The sequence below is a fragment of the Misgurnus anguillicaudatus genome, chromosome 7 (assembly GCF_027580225.2).
Source record: "Misgurnus anguillicaudatus chromosome 7, ASM2758022v2, whole genome shotgun sequence".
Lineage (NCBI taxonomy): Eukaryota > Metazoa > Chordata > Actinopteri > Cypriniformes > Cobitidae > Misgurnus > Misgurnus anguillicaudatus.
This window is the reverse complement of record NC_073343.2, coordinates 35,827,415-35,842,543: the sequence shown is the minus strand read 5'-3', so window position 1 is coordinate 35,842,543 and position 15,129 is coordinate 35,827,415. Positions and strand designations below refer to the sequence as shown.

At 39.0% G+C, this 15,129-nt stretch overlaps 3 protein-coding genes across 6 annotated transcripts; 1 reads left to right on the top strand and 2 right to left on the bottom strand.

Annotated features, from left to right (window-relative positions):
- Positions 1 to 29: 29 nt before the first annotated feature.
- On the top strand, positions 30 to 3,201 carry ccdc197 (coiled-coil domain containing 197). The gene is made up of 9 exons (XM_055173191.2): positions 30 to 421; positions 519 to 564; positions 667 to 843; positions 1,139 to 1,296; positions 1,615 to 1,697; positions 1,809 to 1,978; positions 2,452 to 2,562; positions 2,738 to 2,854; positions 2,964 to 3,201. Exons 1-9 carry the CDS (start codon positions 315 to 317, stop codon positions 3,054 to 3,056), a joined length of 1,062 nt encoding a protein of 353 aa, XP_055029166.2. The 5' UTR covers positions 30 to 314; the 3' UTR covers positions 3,057 to 3,201.
- A 267-nt stretch (positions 3,202 to 3,468) lies between these two features.
- ddx24 (DEAD (Asp-Glu-Ala-Asp) box helicase 24) lies at positions 3,469 to 10,972 on the bottom strand. 2 transcript variants are annotated; one of them, XM_055173186.2, is made up of 9 exons: positions 9,049 to 10,972; positions 7,865 to 8,609; positions 7,344 to 7,718; positions 6,077 to 6,230; positions 5,485 to 5,997; positions 5,319 to 5,394; positions 5,056 to 5,244; positions 4,713 to 4,842; positions 3,469 to 4,530 (listed from the first exon to the last, which is right to left on the bottom strand). In XM_055173186.2, the coding sequence occupies exons 1-9, from the start codon at positions 9,073 to 9,075 to the stop codon at positions 4,292 to 4,294; spliced, it is 2,448 nt and encodes an 815-aa protein (XP_055029161.1). In that variant the 5' UTR covers positions 9,076 to 10,972; the 3' UTR covers positions 3,469 to 4,291. The 2 variants fall into 2 exon arrangements, with proteins under 2 accessions (XP_055029161.1, XP_073725916.1); XM_073869815.1 differs by lacking the exon at positions 9,049 to 10,972.
- A 144-nt stretch (positions 10,973 to 11,116) lies between these two features.
- On the bottom strand, positions 11,117 to 13,098 carry serpina10b (serpin peptidase inhibitor, clade A (alpha-1 antiproteinase, antitrypsin), member 10b). 3 transcript variants are annotated; one of them, XM_055173188.2, is made up of 6 exons: positions 13,034 to 13,098; positions 12,893 to 12,918; positions 12,219 to 12,818; positions 11,805 to 12,078; positions 11,561 to 11,708; positions 11,117 to 11,482 (listed from the first exon to the last, which is right to left on the bottom strand). In XM_055173188.2, exons 3-6 carry the CDS (start codon positions 12,787 to 12,789, stop codon positions 11,291 to 11,293), a joined length of 1,185 nt encoding a protein of 394 aa, XP_055029163.2. In that variant the 5' UTR covers positions 12,790 to 12,818; positions 12,893 to 12,918; positions 13,034 to 13,098; the 3' UTR covers positions 11,117 to 11,290. The 3 variants fall into 3 exon arrangements, with proteins under 3 accessions (XP_055029163.2, XP_055029164.2, XP_055029165.2); XM_055173189.2 differs by lacking the exon at positions 12,893 to 12,918; XM_055173190.2 differs by lacking the exon at positions 13,034 to 13,098 and having other exon boundaries at positions 12,893 to 12,934.
- Between the last annotated feature and the right edge of the window lie 2,031 nt (positions 13,099 to 15,129).

Genomic DNA, 15,129 nt, shown 5'->3' with positions numbered 1-15,129 from the left:
TTGATAAACAACATTTCACACAAATTAAAGTTTGGATACGTAATTCATGTGTTCATAACACACACACACACACACACAAAGATAAAGCACAGTGTGTTTGTTTAATAAATGAATTAACCCTAAGAGTTAACAATATTAAGACTTAACGCAATGTAATTGCTGTAGCGCCGCACTGTGGATGCCAACGTGCGTCGTTGCTATGACAACAGCAAAACGTCACGACGCGTGTGTAGCTAGCAACAAATAAAAGAGTTGAAGGAAAACCCCAAGGCTGTTTCGGTGTTTTCTCTCGGTTATAAGCCGATAAATCGCAGATGGATCTCTTGAGTTTTCCTGTGCTGAGAATAGAAGAGCCTCAACCAAAGCTGAACTTAGAAAACCGAAGAAAAAACATCTTTGTAACGCAGTTAGAGGAACTCAGGTAACGTTACATAGCGAATGACAGTATCATGTAAATGTAAACTAAGTTACTGTAATGGCAGTAATTACGCTTCTGTGCTGTGTGTGTTTTTTTACAGAGAAATAAAGAATGAGCACATTAAACACATCCCCGTGATAACAGAGGTAATGTGTTAATATATCTCTGATGTTGAGAGAGCTTACCTTAAATAAAAACATTACGTGGATATGAATCAATGTAAAAATGATTATATATTAATGCTGAAGTGTTCTAGTGAAATACTGGAGACGGGCGTCAACACACTCCAGACAACACTTGTACTGAAGAAACAGGTGGAGGTGGATGAAGTTCACAGGAAACTTCTTCACAAACGTCAGGAGTTTAAAGGTTGCATGCAGATTCTGCAGCAGAGAAGAGAAGATTTACAGCAGAAACAGCTGGAGGTACAAAACATATCTGACCATTACATGTGTTCATCTGAAGAATAAAATCAACCAAAAAAAGAGAACTATTTGCTATCTGTTACATGGATGCTTGTTTTCTTCTTCTTCTTTATGAGTTATAGGGTTTATGTTTGAAGTAGCAGACAGAAATGTCTCTAAACAAGAACTAACACATTAGCAAACAGCTGTTTGATGTTTCTATTCAAATTAGTTTAGTTTGACATTGTGTTTCTGAACAGATAGTTACTTTAGAAAAAAAACAAATATTTAAAATTCACTGTTGTTTCTTGCTCAGGCAAAACAAAGGGCAGCAAAATTTGAGAAATTTGTTGAAGAAAATGAGGTGAAACGTCGCCGTGCCTTGAAAAGATTTCTGCTAGAGAAACGACAGAATGAATCTAAAGAAAAGGAGAAAGCTGGGCTTTCTAGACAGCTCGAAGAATTACAAGCAAGGTAACTTTATTAAGACAACTAAAAGCTGGTAATCTATAGGGGGAAGCATTTTTAGTGCCACAGAGAGCTGCTAAAGTAAGACTATAACATCAACACAGCACAATATATCTCTACACAGGTGATGTTTAGCACTAAAAATGATTACAAGCCAGTGAAACACTTTAAGAGTCATGTGTTACTACATTTCTTGTTTGTTCTGGCTGAATGATTTAAAACTCTCTGTGAGGAGCTCAAAACATTAAAGATAAGAATAATAATGACTGCTTAGAAACCGTTTGCTCATGATAACTATACAAATCTGGATTATTTATTCAACAGGCGACTTTATTTAAAAGAGCGAGTGAAAAAATATAAGATTTTTGAAGAGTTTCTATTGAAGGTTCTTCAGTTACTTCCAGACAGTAAGTTTATTTACAGAAGAATATGAATTTGTTTGTAACACTGAACATTTTTTATACTTTCATTGTTGTTGCTCTGTTTGGTGGATTATATATCACATCCTTGTCCTGCAGATTATCTCGGCTATGGTGCTGATTTGGTGACGCCAATAATCAGGCGCTACGAGACGCTGTCCACCTCACGCCAGGATCTTCTGCAGCAGTTAAACAGTCTGACAGATGAGCTAAAAACAAGCCAGCACAAGCTGGACACGCTCAAACAGGATCACGGCACATACAAACTAGTGGGTGAAATATATACACAAACACATTTACACAACAAATCATACAGCAAATTAAATGTCCTTAGATTTAATAATATGGGTTGGTCTATATGGTTCATGTTCTTCTTGGCTTAACCATACACATAACATAACATAACATTACTTGAGCATATGCATGTGGTTAGTGCAGTAATTTATCAATTATATCTCTAACTTTCCAACATTTCAACAATTAAATCAAGTCTGTTAACAGCTCAAAAAAAACATTCAGTCATTTCTGGTGATTCTTAAAGTGAACATCAAATGCAGTTTTCGATGTCTTTGCGTCACAGCTCTTTTACGCAGCAAATGAGCTGTCAGTCTGCAAACAGCACGAAAGATTCAAAGCAGAAACTTTTTGTAAGCTCTATAACGCTGTTAATGCACATTACTGCAGAAATATTACAGATTGTGATGAACACTGTAATCTGGATAGTTTTTTATTCTTGATGTAGATGACTAACCAGAAATTAACAGAACTGCAGACACAGTTGGATCAAATAAAAGAGAAGAAGAAACAGCAACAGTTCAGGCTTCAGATGAGTTTGGGTGAATCCAGAGATCAGGTCTGTATTAGATCTCTTACTACATGAATACTCTTTTTTCACAACAGCTGCTTTCTGTCAGAGCAGAACAACTCTGTCGAAGTCGTGATGTACTCACCTTCATGTTGTTTTTAACTTGTACGACTTTCTTATGAAACATTGGATGTAATCTGGCTCTTGTTGTGCCGGGTAACAGGTGGAGGAGGTGGGGAATATTTTAATGGCAGTGAGAAACCTTGGAGAGCAGTGTTACCTAAATCACTATGGACCTCTAGAAGGCATGGACATCTTCACTATGATGGATATGATAAAGGTATTGTACAGCAGAGCTGATGTCAAGTAAAGTTTATCGTGTGAAACATCATGAAATACATGGGAACAAACAGAATCGAGCAGATGTTTTTCTTTACACGCTTTAATAGGAATTTATCGTGGAGAAAGCAGACCTGGAGAAAAGAGCCACGAGACTCGCAGATACAAACCAAGTGACAGCGCAAAAAAAAAACTTCCAGTAAAATCCATCTGAAGAGCTCCAGTAAGACCAGCAGCAGCAGAACCGGACTTCAGCAGTGACCTGCATGTTTTCAGAGAAAGTGAGGCTGTCATTGCCTCAAGTGGAAAACCACAGATTTCTAATAAACAACTGGATTAAATGTTGAAGCCACAGTGTACATGCATTTCTATTTAACCTCTAAGAAATTATGAGATTTTAATGAGTCACAGTTTCATAGCTGAGGTTTCCCTGCACATTTGTATAGCCTGAATATCTATTATGCAGTTGATTTAAAACTTTTTAATTCAAAGTCCAATATCCAAAGAGAAAACCCTTTCTGTGACAGAGTCAGCGTTTGCACACCAAGACACATCTGGGTTTTGTATGGTCTATAGAGACAAACAAACTATATTTGAGATGAAAATATGAAGCACTTTGCAGATAACAAATATTTTATTAAACCTTTTTTTAAGTTTCCTTGTAGTTGATCTGGTAGAGCATTACATTAGCAGTGGAAAAGGTCATGGGTTTATTCCCAGCAAACACACATTCTTATAAAATCTACAGCTTGAATGCACTGTAAGCTGCATTGAATCTGGCAAATGCATACATTTAATTAAATGATTCAATGTTTTGCAAAGATACATTTTAATATTAACAACAAATTGTTAAGATTCACATTAATACTTGTTGCAATGGCACATGTTGCAGTACTGACCATAAGAAATTCTGATCCAATCCTAATTTGTGTAAAAAGTGGATTAAAAAAAAAACTCAAGAGTTTAAAAACCAAAACAGAATAATTTGGAAAATATTTCAATAGCCTTAGAAAGAGATAAAGAAAACCTGTGACCCGGCCTGTGCCTCATTTTTGATGGAGGTGGCGTCTAGATCAGTGGTTCTCTGCTCTGCACATTTTGTATGTCTCTCTTATCGGACAGACTAAGTTCAGTTCATGGAGATCTCTTCTAATGAGCTGATGATTTAAATCAGGTGTGTTAAATAAGGGAGGGAGACATACAAAATGTGCAGAGCAGCGGGTCTCCAGGAATGACATTGAGAACCACTGATCTAGAGGCTTTTGCATCTGAGCTCCTCAATTATTGCAGATATTTTGGTCAAGACTGCAACATAAGACATGACTTCAAATAAAGGTTTTAAAGGGTGTTACATCCAGAGAAATGTTTCATTTGCTACCTGCAGTCCAAAATCATCACATTGAAATTTTTAATGTAGGATTGTAGATTTATTCATTGGTCAGCGCTTGTGTTTGCGCTTTGGTTGGAGGTTCTGTCTGTGATTGTTGACGCTGTTTAACGCTGTAGTCGCTGTAGCAATGGGCATATGAGACACTTGAAGTTTTCCCATCTGTGTTGGGTACTTTGTCTTCATGTTGCTTCTAAACACGGGTTGTGAGACTAAGTGCTTCATCTGTCTCTTCATTAGCTTCACTAACTTCTGCTGCTCTCTCTGCTCATCTTCATCTTTACTTCCTCCTGAAACACAAACATATGACAGGCCGGTCCAATCACAATACAGCGCAGCTTTACCCGCCTGTTTGAAAAAAGTGATTATCAAACACAGTCCCTGACCAAATCAGCATCAAGAATCGGATCTATCCGTTTTATAATCGAAGGTGTTATTACTTTTAACCCTTTCTAAGCAACGACACACTTACCCAACAGCAAGTCATCGTCCACGTCGATCTCCATCGCTTCAGCTGCTTGTCTGACCCAAGAATTGTGCTGCTTCTCCCGACTGTGGAAATATTCCATCTTCTCGATTTTCCAAGCCAAATTCACTCGCTCCTTTCAAACCAATCACACAGACACACACAGAAAACAAGTACAAATCAAAACGTGTGCCAAGATACAGAGAGTACAGCGCTGTAAAGTAACCTGTTAGCATTACCGTAGAGTTACTAGATAGTGGCCAAATATAAAATGAATAAACACTTTTGTGTTACTTTTTAACTGTGCCAAACCCTAACCGGCAATGAAATGAAATGAAAGTTAGCGTACTTTAATGGCTGCCATGCATGTTGTCTGGATAGGAAACAAAGGGAGGTCTTCATCTTTCTCCAGGGTTCTGCAGATCTTCTTATAGTTCATCATGTCGTCAGGGCCGATCAGAAGCAAACTGAGACCCTCTTTAGTGGCGCGGGCGGTTCGGCCGCTGCGGTGGACGTACGTCTCGGAAGTGCGAGGAACCTAAAGAGGAGACGGAGCCTGTTAAATCGAATCCGACCCAGAACCGACAGATATGACGGATTTCTGTTTCGTACTTGATAGTGAATAACGTGTTGAACGTTTGGAATATCGAGGCCTCGCGCAGCGACATCTGTGGTGAGTAGAACGCAGCTGCAACAGAAATGCAGAAGTTAGTCAACGCTTGAGATCGTGCGGACGTGTCATCACCACGAGCGTGAGAGAAAAGAAACGCATGCTAACCTCTGCTTCTCCGCAAACCTCTCGAGATTCTTCAGTCGCTGCTTCTGGTGCATGTTGGCGTGCAGAGCCATGATAGGACCGCAGTCCAGAATCAGCAGCAGCGCGTTCAGCCTCTTGATGCAGTCGATGCTGTTGGCAAACACCATGGTGCGTCCGGGGTACTGCAGCAGGAAATAATAAAGGTAATAGTCTTTCTCTTCCTTCGTGCAGTTGATTCTGGTCTCGGTCAGGGTCTCTACGGTGGCTTCTTTGCGCGTCAGGTCGATGACTTTGGGTTTGTCTTTGATGCCGACTTTCTCCATCAGGAGCTGCAGTTTGCTGCGCTCCATCTTCTTGCCCTTTTTCTGCTGCAGGCGGAGCGGCAGGCTGTGCACCATGGTCAGCGTGGCCGAGAACACGAACGTCTGTCTTTGGGGGTTGAACTGGGCCGTGTTAAGCAATTCCAGCAGATTTTCAAGCTCAGAAAAGTGACCTTTCTCTACCATGCGGTCGGCTTCATCGATAACCAGACACCTGAAAACATCGACAACAGATCAGTCTCCATACGGACGCGAGAGGCGTAGCGTAACCGAGATGACGTTCTGTGCGTTACCGTAGCTGTCGGAGGTTCTGAAGGTGGGGGTGTCTCTCTTTAATCATCTCCCACAATCGTCCCGGAGTCGCTATGACGATCTCTGGCCTGCGCATCAGCATCCGCTGCTGTTTCTGTGGCGCCATCCCGCCGACGACAATCGCCGTTTGAATACCTGTTGTGAGAAAATGCCATCAAAGCTAAAGCATTTACAATTACAATCAAACCTACACTGCACCCATTCAATAGAGATGAGTCAAAACAACAATATATGTTCATTACCACTGATATATAATGAATTGTCTTATAGTTCATCTTAGCAATAACAGTAAAGTTCAGCAGCAGAGACGTCATCGGCACTGTGTCCAGCCAACACATTATTACACAACATTAAGAGTGTTTCTGAGAACATTGAGCAGACGCTTTTATTCAGAGCCACTTACAAAAATTAGGAAACAAAAAAAGCAAAGATATCGTCACACAACTCTTGTTTGAGATCATTCGAGCCGTCAGGTGTCTTGGAACATCTTGTGTGTTAAGATCTAGTTTGTAAATACTTAAAATGACTCACAAATTCTGCATGATTCTGCTTTAATGTTTTGCAAACGTTGACACTGATTTATTTTTTTAATTGAGCTCAAGCTCTATATCAGATATAATTGTTTGGCGGGTCTGCTAGTAACCTATGATGAAGTGTTGCATTACTTTATACTACAGTTTTCTTTACATTACTTAAATAAAAACTAGGGCTGTGCAAAAAAATTGCCTGCGATTCTGCGAAGCGTGTTTCATCAGTAAAGCCGGTTCGTTGATTAGTATTAAATTTCCATCAGCTGCTTTCAGGTGGAGAGGCATTTACTATACAGAGCCGTAGTTCACTGAGAAATTAGACAAAAGGGTGTTCATAATCGAGGAAAATCGACTCCAATAATCTATGTGATTTTGCCTAACTTCTCTGTGAACTACGACTCCATGTAATCTGAAAGACGATTTACTTCTAATCACAGAAGCGGCTTTACTGATGAAACACACACATGAGAATCACAGGTGATTTTTTTTGCACAGCCCTAATAAAACTGTTTCATTTGATTAGGTTTCATAATAACTAAATGAAGAAGATTGAGTTTTGTTTCATTTTTGTCTAATTCTGTTGGACAAAAACTGTGAATACAAGTAATAAAATGTAAAAGCTAGGTATTAATATAGCACAATGAATGATGTGTTTTCATTAACCAGTAGCACACTTACTAGAAAGCCTCAACAGCATACTGTATGAGTTCATACTGACCTGTGAATTGGGCCACAGCATCGATATGATGTTTGACCTGAACCGCCAGCTCTCTGGTAGGAGTGAGAATCAAGCCGAGCAGTGGGCGCTCACGATGTGCTGTCGTAACGTCTGCTGTCACAGCTTCATCATCTGTAGCTCGACTGTCACTCACTGGAGTTTCATCAGCATTATGTGATGTGATGTCAGCAGCTTCATCATCATCATCATCAGGGCCTTGCTGATCACCACAGTCTGTCTGCAGGTCTATGCTATCTTCACACGTCTCTGCATTCACTTTGCCACATTCATCCGACGGCTCGAGGTTTGATAATTTCCTCCGTTCTAGAATTGTGTGAATCATGGGAATCCCGAAACACAAAGTCTTTCCGCTGCCTGAAGGTGAAAAAACAAACAAACACTGAATTACATTTAGAAAATGTAAACCGTCTGCATTTACAGATTACATCTCCCAGCATACGAGATGAAATCAACAGTCAACAAAAGCCTCGCTTGTCATTTTGCAAATAAGGTTTTCTCACCTGTCTCTGCAGCTCCCAAAATATCTAAACGGTCTCGGATGGCCGGCGGAATTGCGAGCGCTTGAATCGGAGTCGGTGCGGAAAACCCGAGTTTCCTCAGAGCTTTTAAAACAGGCGCAGGTACAAACAGGTCTTGCCACGCAGACACATCTGCGTCCTGCCCCTCGGTGTCTGCAAGAGCTGCGTTAGTCCAGTTTTTAGTCTTTGTCTTAGACTGAGCAACAACTTCTTCAGACCTTTTCACCTCAGACTTTATCTCCTCTGAAACCAGTTTCTTCTTTTTCTTCTTGCGCTTTCTTTTATCTTTCTTCTTGGACACTTTAGACGGTGTTTCTGGAGTCTGATCTTTAGGGCAATCCTCCTGCGAGATCTCATCATCTTCATGTTCTTCATCCACATTCTGAGATGCTTCATCTTTGTGAAGTCTCATATTTCTCTTCTTCTTCTTCTTTCTTTCATGTTTGTCTTCAGCATCAGACTCCAGCTGCTCTTCAGCCTCAGCGCTTTCACTGTGTTTTCTTTTTCTGTCTTTTTTAGTTTTCTTGACAATCTCTTCTGCATTAGTCGTCTTTTCAGGTTCCACGAGGGAATAATCAGTCAGTTCCTCAAAACACACCAAACCCTCCAAACCCTCATTAGAGAACACACTGGGATCCACATTCACCGCTTTCCATTCACCCTTCACCAGGATCCCTCTTTTAGATGAGACAAACCTCTTCTTCACCTTTTTCACCTTCATTTTCATCTGTGTGTGTGTGTGTGTGTGTGTGTGTGTGTGTGTGTGTGTGTGTGTGTGTGTGTGTGTGTGTGTGTGTGTGTGTGTGTGTGTGTGTGTGTGTGTGTGTGTGTGAGAGAGAGAGAGAGAGAGAGAGAAACATAACTACGTTAATATGGTAATACCATATTACTTTTATATACACAATACAGTTGAACATATTTATATATTATATTATTTACTCTATGGTACACAATATTTAAATAATATCACGGTATTACCAACAAAGACATTTGAGTAGTTTTCGTCGTGTATCACAGCGCAGTGATAAATAATCACCTCGATGGTCAAACATCATATTAACAACATACACATTATTCTAGTGATTTATCCGAAGACGTCAAAATAATCACAATTCAGATGACATGTTATTTACTTTAAATAAAATAGTGTAAACAATAAATCTTACCGACTCTGTGTTTCTCTTCACGCACATGCAACACACAAGGGCGCAGCCATGATGTCAGTGACGTCATAGAGCGCCGACCACCAATCAGACACCTGCAGGGGGCGCACAACGATAATATATGTTTTTTTTTAAACAACGTTTAATTGTTCAAAACACCATTAAGTTTAAAATAATGTATTTAAGCTTCACATTCAAATACCCGCAACTGTTTTTGCAAATGCATTCCAAAAGGTGCTTTATTATGTAATGTGATTCCCATCTCTTCCGGAAGTTCCAGAATATTGATAGCGGGTCCCGAGCGCCCACAAATTATATAAAATATCTCTAAAATCAATTGTTTGAGAATGTAGAGACCACATTTTACATATATGAGTACTCTATAAAGACTGTCAGCGCGAAGACTTACAGTGTCGAGATCTCTCTCTCTCTCTCTCTCTCTCTCCTCTCAGGTACTTGCATTATTATCAGGTACTTGTATTATTATGTGTACTTACAAGATTGCAAAAGCATATACATAAATACAGTAACACAATAATAACAAATATTGATGTGGAATTAAAGGTGCTGGGTGCTTTCTTCATCTATCTGATGCCGATTTAACTAGCTTTTTGGCATGGTAAAAAACATAGAATTATAATTATATCTATAGAATTATTAATCTATAATAAAAAAAAATATCATTTACAAATAAATACACATGAAACATAAAGGTATACAATTTTAATAAGATAATAAAATACAAAATCCTGTGATTTTTCTGCAATTTTATTCATTGTTTTGGTTATTTTAGGGTTCTGTTCCTTTTCTCATGACACGACTTAATATCACAGCCAGGTTTAAGTTTGTCATTTTAATGAATCTGATTAAAGTCTTTGTGAAAAATGTTTTTCGAATTTGGGCATGACGTTAAAAAGTGCAGTTCTGTTTCTACGCTGCAGTGTGAACACAATCTGTCGTGTAAGCAGGTTTGTTTGTTTGTATGTCAATTTCAATTGAAGTTTGCTTTATGACAATAACTATAGATTTGTATTGGCAAAGCAGCTGGGTTGTGTCCAATAGTGCAATAAAAGTAAAAATAAAACAAAGTATATGGTGCAAAATTAAAAGTAAAATAAAAAGTTATAGAAATAAAAGAATAAGAACATAAGAAATGTGTCTATCTCTATAGTGAAATTATGATCACTGAGTCTGTACAGGGTTAAGTTAGGACTTTCCGGGTTTGTTCGTATTGCCAGGTATTCTGCCTATTTGTATTCTCGGTTTAGAGACAGATGGCGAGTTTACTTTGAGCTGTTGTTTCACTCCCGTGTTTAAGATTTTTTTTTGTGTCTTTATAATGTCATTTATTATAAGTGGGGTTTGGGATTTAGGGTTCATGAGTTGTAAAGCAGTTGACTAATGTTGACTGACTGCCTACTTAATACACATAAAAATAATGACTTTTAGATTTTTTTATCAAGTTTTAAAAGGAGCTAATAAAAGTTGTGCATTTATCACTCATCATTCACACATTCTGTTGAATTGATATAGAAATGTTTGAGTTTGTGATCCAGCTGGGCAGATATTCATCGTAAGCTCATCCAAATTAATATAAGAGATGCTTTAAGTGTCCCCATAAGATGTACACAAATCAGTCTGAAGCGGTACACACACAGTCTGTATGATCACATGCATTCATGAACTATTAATGTATTACTCGATTAATGTCCTGCATCCCCCATAATAATTCTGTATTTAACAAGTAAGAGACTTTTTTGCTTTATGAGCTGATGTCTGTAATGTTTCGTTTAGTTAGACCAACTGAGATGAAGAAGATGATTCTTCAGACAAAGACCCTGACCTATAGCAGAGTACTCTAGAAAAAAATATTCAAAAATCAGATGAGCGGATACAAGATCATTCTTCTGAGATTATTACTTACTGGAGCAGATTTGTCTCAAGACTCTTGTGAAGTTAGAGAGATTGATCATCTGCTGCACATTTGCTGTAATGATCATTTTTCAATGTCTTTGCTGCAGTAGTTGATTGTTTTAGGGTTAGTTTCTGTCAAATAAAAAAACTGCACAAGGACAATAACCTCACTTTATTTTATCTTTGATTCTTAGAAGGTAAATTGTGTGTGTTTTACTTTTATTGTCTGATCAGAACAAATTTCTGTTTTTAATGGGATTTCTCCTCACGCCAGCCGATGCTCACTGTTTATTTTGAGCGTGTTTAGTGTATAGGTTAGAGACAGAGACGCTCAGTTTTTTGTGGGGTCAATCACTCTTCCCGTGAACAACAGGCTGCGAGTGGATTCATGGTACAGGAAGAAGAAGAACGGTCGGTTGACTCTGAATGTGGCTGGTAAAGAATAAGCCGTGATTCCCACAGATGTTGCAGAAGCTGCAGTCGTGCCGGTTTCATCCACCGCTATCACGGCAGTATGCATCACCTGCACACATCAGACATACAGACTCACTGTAAGAAGCACAAACACCCTAACAAACAGTGTCTGAGTGTCTGCAGTTACCTGTGAGACTTTTACGCCCACATCTTTACTCAAGCCTGTGAGATTTGCAGAGTCCATAAAAACACTATTGATGCCCAGATGAGGTAGAAGTTCATGCATTGCGTACCTTTGCTCCATCTGAAACTTGGGCAGATGAACCTCCATCTTTCTGAGTACGTGTATAAGAGAGAAAGAGAGGTAGTGTAGAGTAAAAAACAAGTTAAACCAACACAAAGGTAAATCTAAATGTGTATCTAGCACTCACACTCGCTTCATGTTTTTGATCCATCTGAAAACTCTTTCAGCGTTGATTTCATCGTCTATTACGGTATAATCTGCAGACGAGTCGGGCAGGACGATCAGTAGCGCCGCATCACCACGATACGGCAGCCGAAGAACGCGCACTCCTACCTCAGCGTCTTCGGTCGTAAAGAATTTATCCTCCGCAAACATCATCGGAACTTCGACGACATTGTACTTGTCGATATAAAAGCGACCCATTTCAGTGCTGTTCGGATTGAAAGGACGCTGCCAGTCACCTTCAGGAACAAAAGTGTTACTTACAAATTATTGCTTTCAATTGCACATTTCTGGCATGAGGCGTATAGGCTACACTTCTATACATTTCATAAGATAAAATGTCAAATATCTTAAAGCAATCATTTGTGAAAGTTCTTACCCTTATAATAGATGGTGTTGATCAGCATCATCTGGGTCAGCGGCGCGATACTCTTCACCATCTCACGCACCTTATTGCCGGTTTTTGTGCTGACGTAATCATTGATGATGTCCCTGCTGCGGTCAGTCTTGCCGAAATCGACGGTGATGACGTCCCCGCCGAAGTATTTCTTCATGTGGTCGCTGAAGAGCGCCTCGAGCTGAAACTGCTGGTGCACAAACAGCGCTGTGCTCTGTTGCAGGATGCTGATGTTCCTCAGGAGCTCCCGGAATAATTCAGGAATAACTCTAACATCTTCATCCAGAGGCTCGAGATTCAGCCCACGCACGATCTGACTGCGTGTCACGTCGCGGGCCGCCAGTAAGAGCGTTGCGAAAGACGTGGAGATGCTAAGCGGTGAGATGACAATGTTATTGTCGTGATAACGCGATATCTTGCGATAAAGGTTGATGGCGAAGTCAGTGTTTCTGAAGGCCAGGTCCGTGACATCAGAAGATCTGGTTTCTTCGGTTTTTGTGCCACAGAAAAAACCAGACAAACAAATGAGAGCGAACAGGACCCGGAGATCCATCACTGATCCCCTGTGTGTGTGAAAAATACCTGCCAAAACAACAACAAAATAAAACAATACAGACAGTCTCTGGTAAACATTTTAGCCATAATTATTACTGTACCTTATATGCACTGCCACTGACTGGACCTACCGAAAGAAAATACTGTCTGTATCTGAATATATATGTACCTCAAAACCAATAGATAAAACTTTAACTATACAGTATACACACTAAAAGTTAGGGTTTACGTTATTTACTCACCAACTTAACGCAGAGAAGAAACTTTTCTCTCTCTTCTCTCTCTGGTTGTTGTGTTCTGTCTGTGTTTGGAGAAACAAAGTTCATGTGCATCACAGATTATTTATTAACAATCAAATCATTTCTAGAGTAAATATCTCAGCTGAAAGACATTACTGGACAGCAGGGGAGTCATGCACCAATTCTTTTTAAGGGGGCACAGCTCACAGAAATCAAAATGTGTGCATAAACAGACATTAAAAGACATTTTATAGAGCTCAGCTTTCACTCTTTTCCTTGGCATTTGCCACTTACATTTCTAACAATCTGAGACCCCTGCCTTCATGTGAAAACCACCAAATAAATGTGCTGACTAACTTTCATATCAAATATACATACACTTCAGAAAAAAACACACAAAAACTTTTATTTATTTACTGTCATAAATTAAATTAGAGTAAACTTTTTCTGTTAGGTTAATAAATATGAACATATTTCTTGCATTTGTTAAAAATGTCAGAATCCAGCGAGGGAGAATTTTAATGTATTTTTCTTATCACTTTCATCAAAGTCAGAAGTATACATACATTTCCTCAGTATTTGGTTTCACTTGGGCCAGAGGTTTTGGGTATCTTTCGACAAGCAATTTTGGCCCACTTCTCTTGACAGAACTGATGTAACTGGGTCAGGTTTGTAGGCCTTCTTGCTCGCACTGGCCTTGTCAGTGCCGCCCACAAATTTCCAATGGGATTGAGATCAGGGCTTTGTGATGGCCACTTCAATACCTTCACTCTGTTGTGCTTAAGCCACTTTGTAACTGATTTGGAGGTATGCTTGGGGTCATTGTCCATTTGGAAGACCCATTTGCACCCAAGCTTTAACTTCCTGGCTGATGTCTTCAGATGTTGTTTCAATATGTCGACATAATTTTCTTTTCTCATGATGCCATCTATTTTGTGAAGTGCACCAGTCCCTTTTGCAGCAAAGCAGCCCAACAACATTATACTAACACCCCCATACTTCACAGTTGGGTTGGTGTTCTGAGGCTTCAAAGCTTCAATCTTTTTCCAACAAATATATTGTTTATTATTATGGCCGAACAGTTCCATTTTTGTTTCATCAGACCTAACGTAGTCTGGCTTTTTTATGGTGGTTTTGAAATAATGACTTTCTCCTCCCAGAGTAACCTTTAAGTAACCAGTCCGCAAACGTAAGAGTTACCTGGTAAATACAGAAGGGGGTAACAAACACCCCTATCATTTACAGCCCGCAAACGTAAGAGTTACATGGTAACTCCTACCTACATACACATATACAGATCAAAGACATACAAGTTGCTATTTTTATTGTACTTGCCTTAAAGGAATAGTCTACCCTTTTGCCATATTAAACTATGTTATTACCCCAACCTAGACAAATTAATACATACCTATCTTTTTTCAATGCGTGCATTGTACAGCGCGTTGTGAATGTGTTAGCATTTAGCCTAGCCCTATTCATTATATGGTACCAAAAAAAAGTTTTATTTTGTGGCACCATACTTACTAGTATAACTCCTCATGTAACAGTCTTTAAATAGGGAAAACACGGAAGTGTTTGGTGGCTTCCCTGTTTGGTACACGACGCGCTGACAGTGCACGCATTGAAAAAAGATAGATATGTATTAATTTGTCTAAGTTGAGGTAATAACATAGTTTAATATGGCAAAAGGGTAGACTATTCCTTTAAGGCACAGATAACCAAATTAAATCAGCTGCACTTTTGCTATTATAATACACTCTTAAAACGAATGTGTTAAAATATCACATCTTGTGTCTAGTTAAAGACAGCACATGTGTTGACCAACTCGATATATAACACAATTTATAATAAACTATTTCTTTTAATATTTGTACCTAACATGATATAAACTCAAGAAAAACATCCAGTTAAAGTAAATTTACTACAGTGTTAAGATTATATCGAAAAAATATGTGATTTGTGAAACTAACTTTAGCATCAGTTAAAGGGACACTCCACTTTTTTTTAAATATACTCATTTTCCAGCTTCCCTAGAGTTAAACATTTAATTTTTAGAGTTTTGGAAACCATTCAGCTGATTTCCGGGTCTGGCACTAGCA

Bases quoted from the DNA above. Each gene is read 5' to 3' on its own strand.
- ccdc197 (XM_055173191.2), top strand. From the start codon at position 315: ATGGATCTCTTGAGTTTTCCTGTGCTGAGAATAGAAGAGCCTCAACCA. The intron at 565-666 runs GTAATGTGTTAA...TTAATGCTGAAG, and splicing joins ACATCCCCGTGATAACAGAG to TGTTCTAGTGAAATACTGGA. The intron at 844-1,138 runs GTACAAAACATA...TTTCTTGCTCAG, and splicing joins TACAGCAGAAACAGCTGGAG to GCAAAACAAAGGGCAGCAAA.
- ddx24 (XM_055173186.2), bottom strand. From the start codon at position 9,075: ATGTGCGTGAAGAGAAACACAGAGTCG. The intron at 7,719-7,864 runs GTGAGAAAACCT...TTTCACCTTCAG, and splicing joins TTTGGGAGCTGCAGAGACAG to GCAGCGGAAAGACTTTGTGT. The intron at 5,395-5,484 runs GTTAGCATGCGT...TTTCTGTTGCAG, and splicing joins AGGTTTGCGGAGAAGCAGAG to CTGCGTTCTACTCACCACAG.
- serpina10b (XM_055173188.2), bottom strand. From the start codon at position 12,789: ATGGATCTCCGGGTCCTGTTCGCTCTCATTTGTTTGTCTGGTTTTTTC. The intron at 11,709-11,804 runs GTGAGTGCTAGA...ACACGTACTCAG, and splicing joins ATCAAAAACATGAAGCGAGT to AAAGATGGAGGTTCATCTGC. The intron at 11,483-11,560 runs GTAACTGCAGAC...TGATGTGTGCAG, and splicing joins TGGGCGTAAAAGTCTCACAG to GTGATGCATACTGCCGTGAT.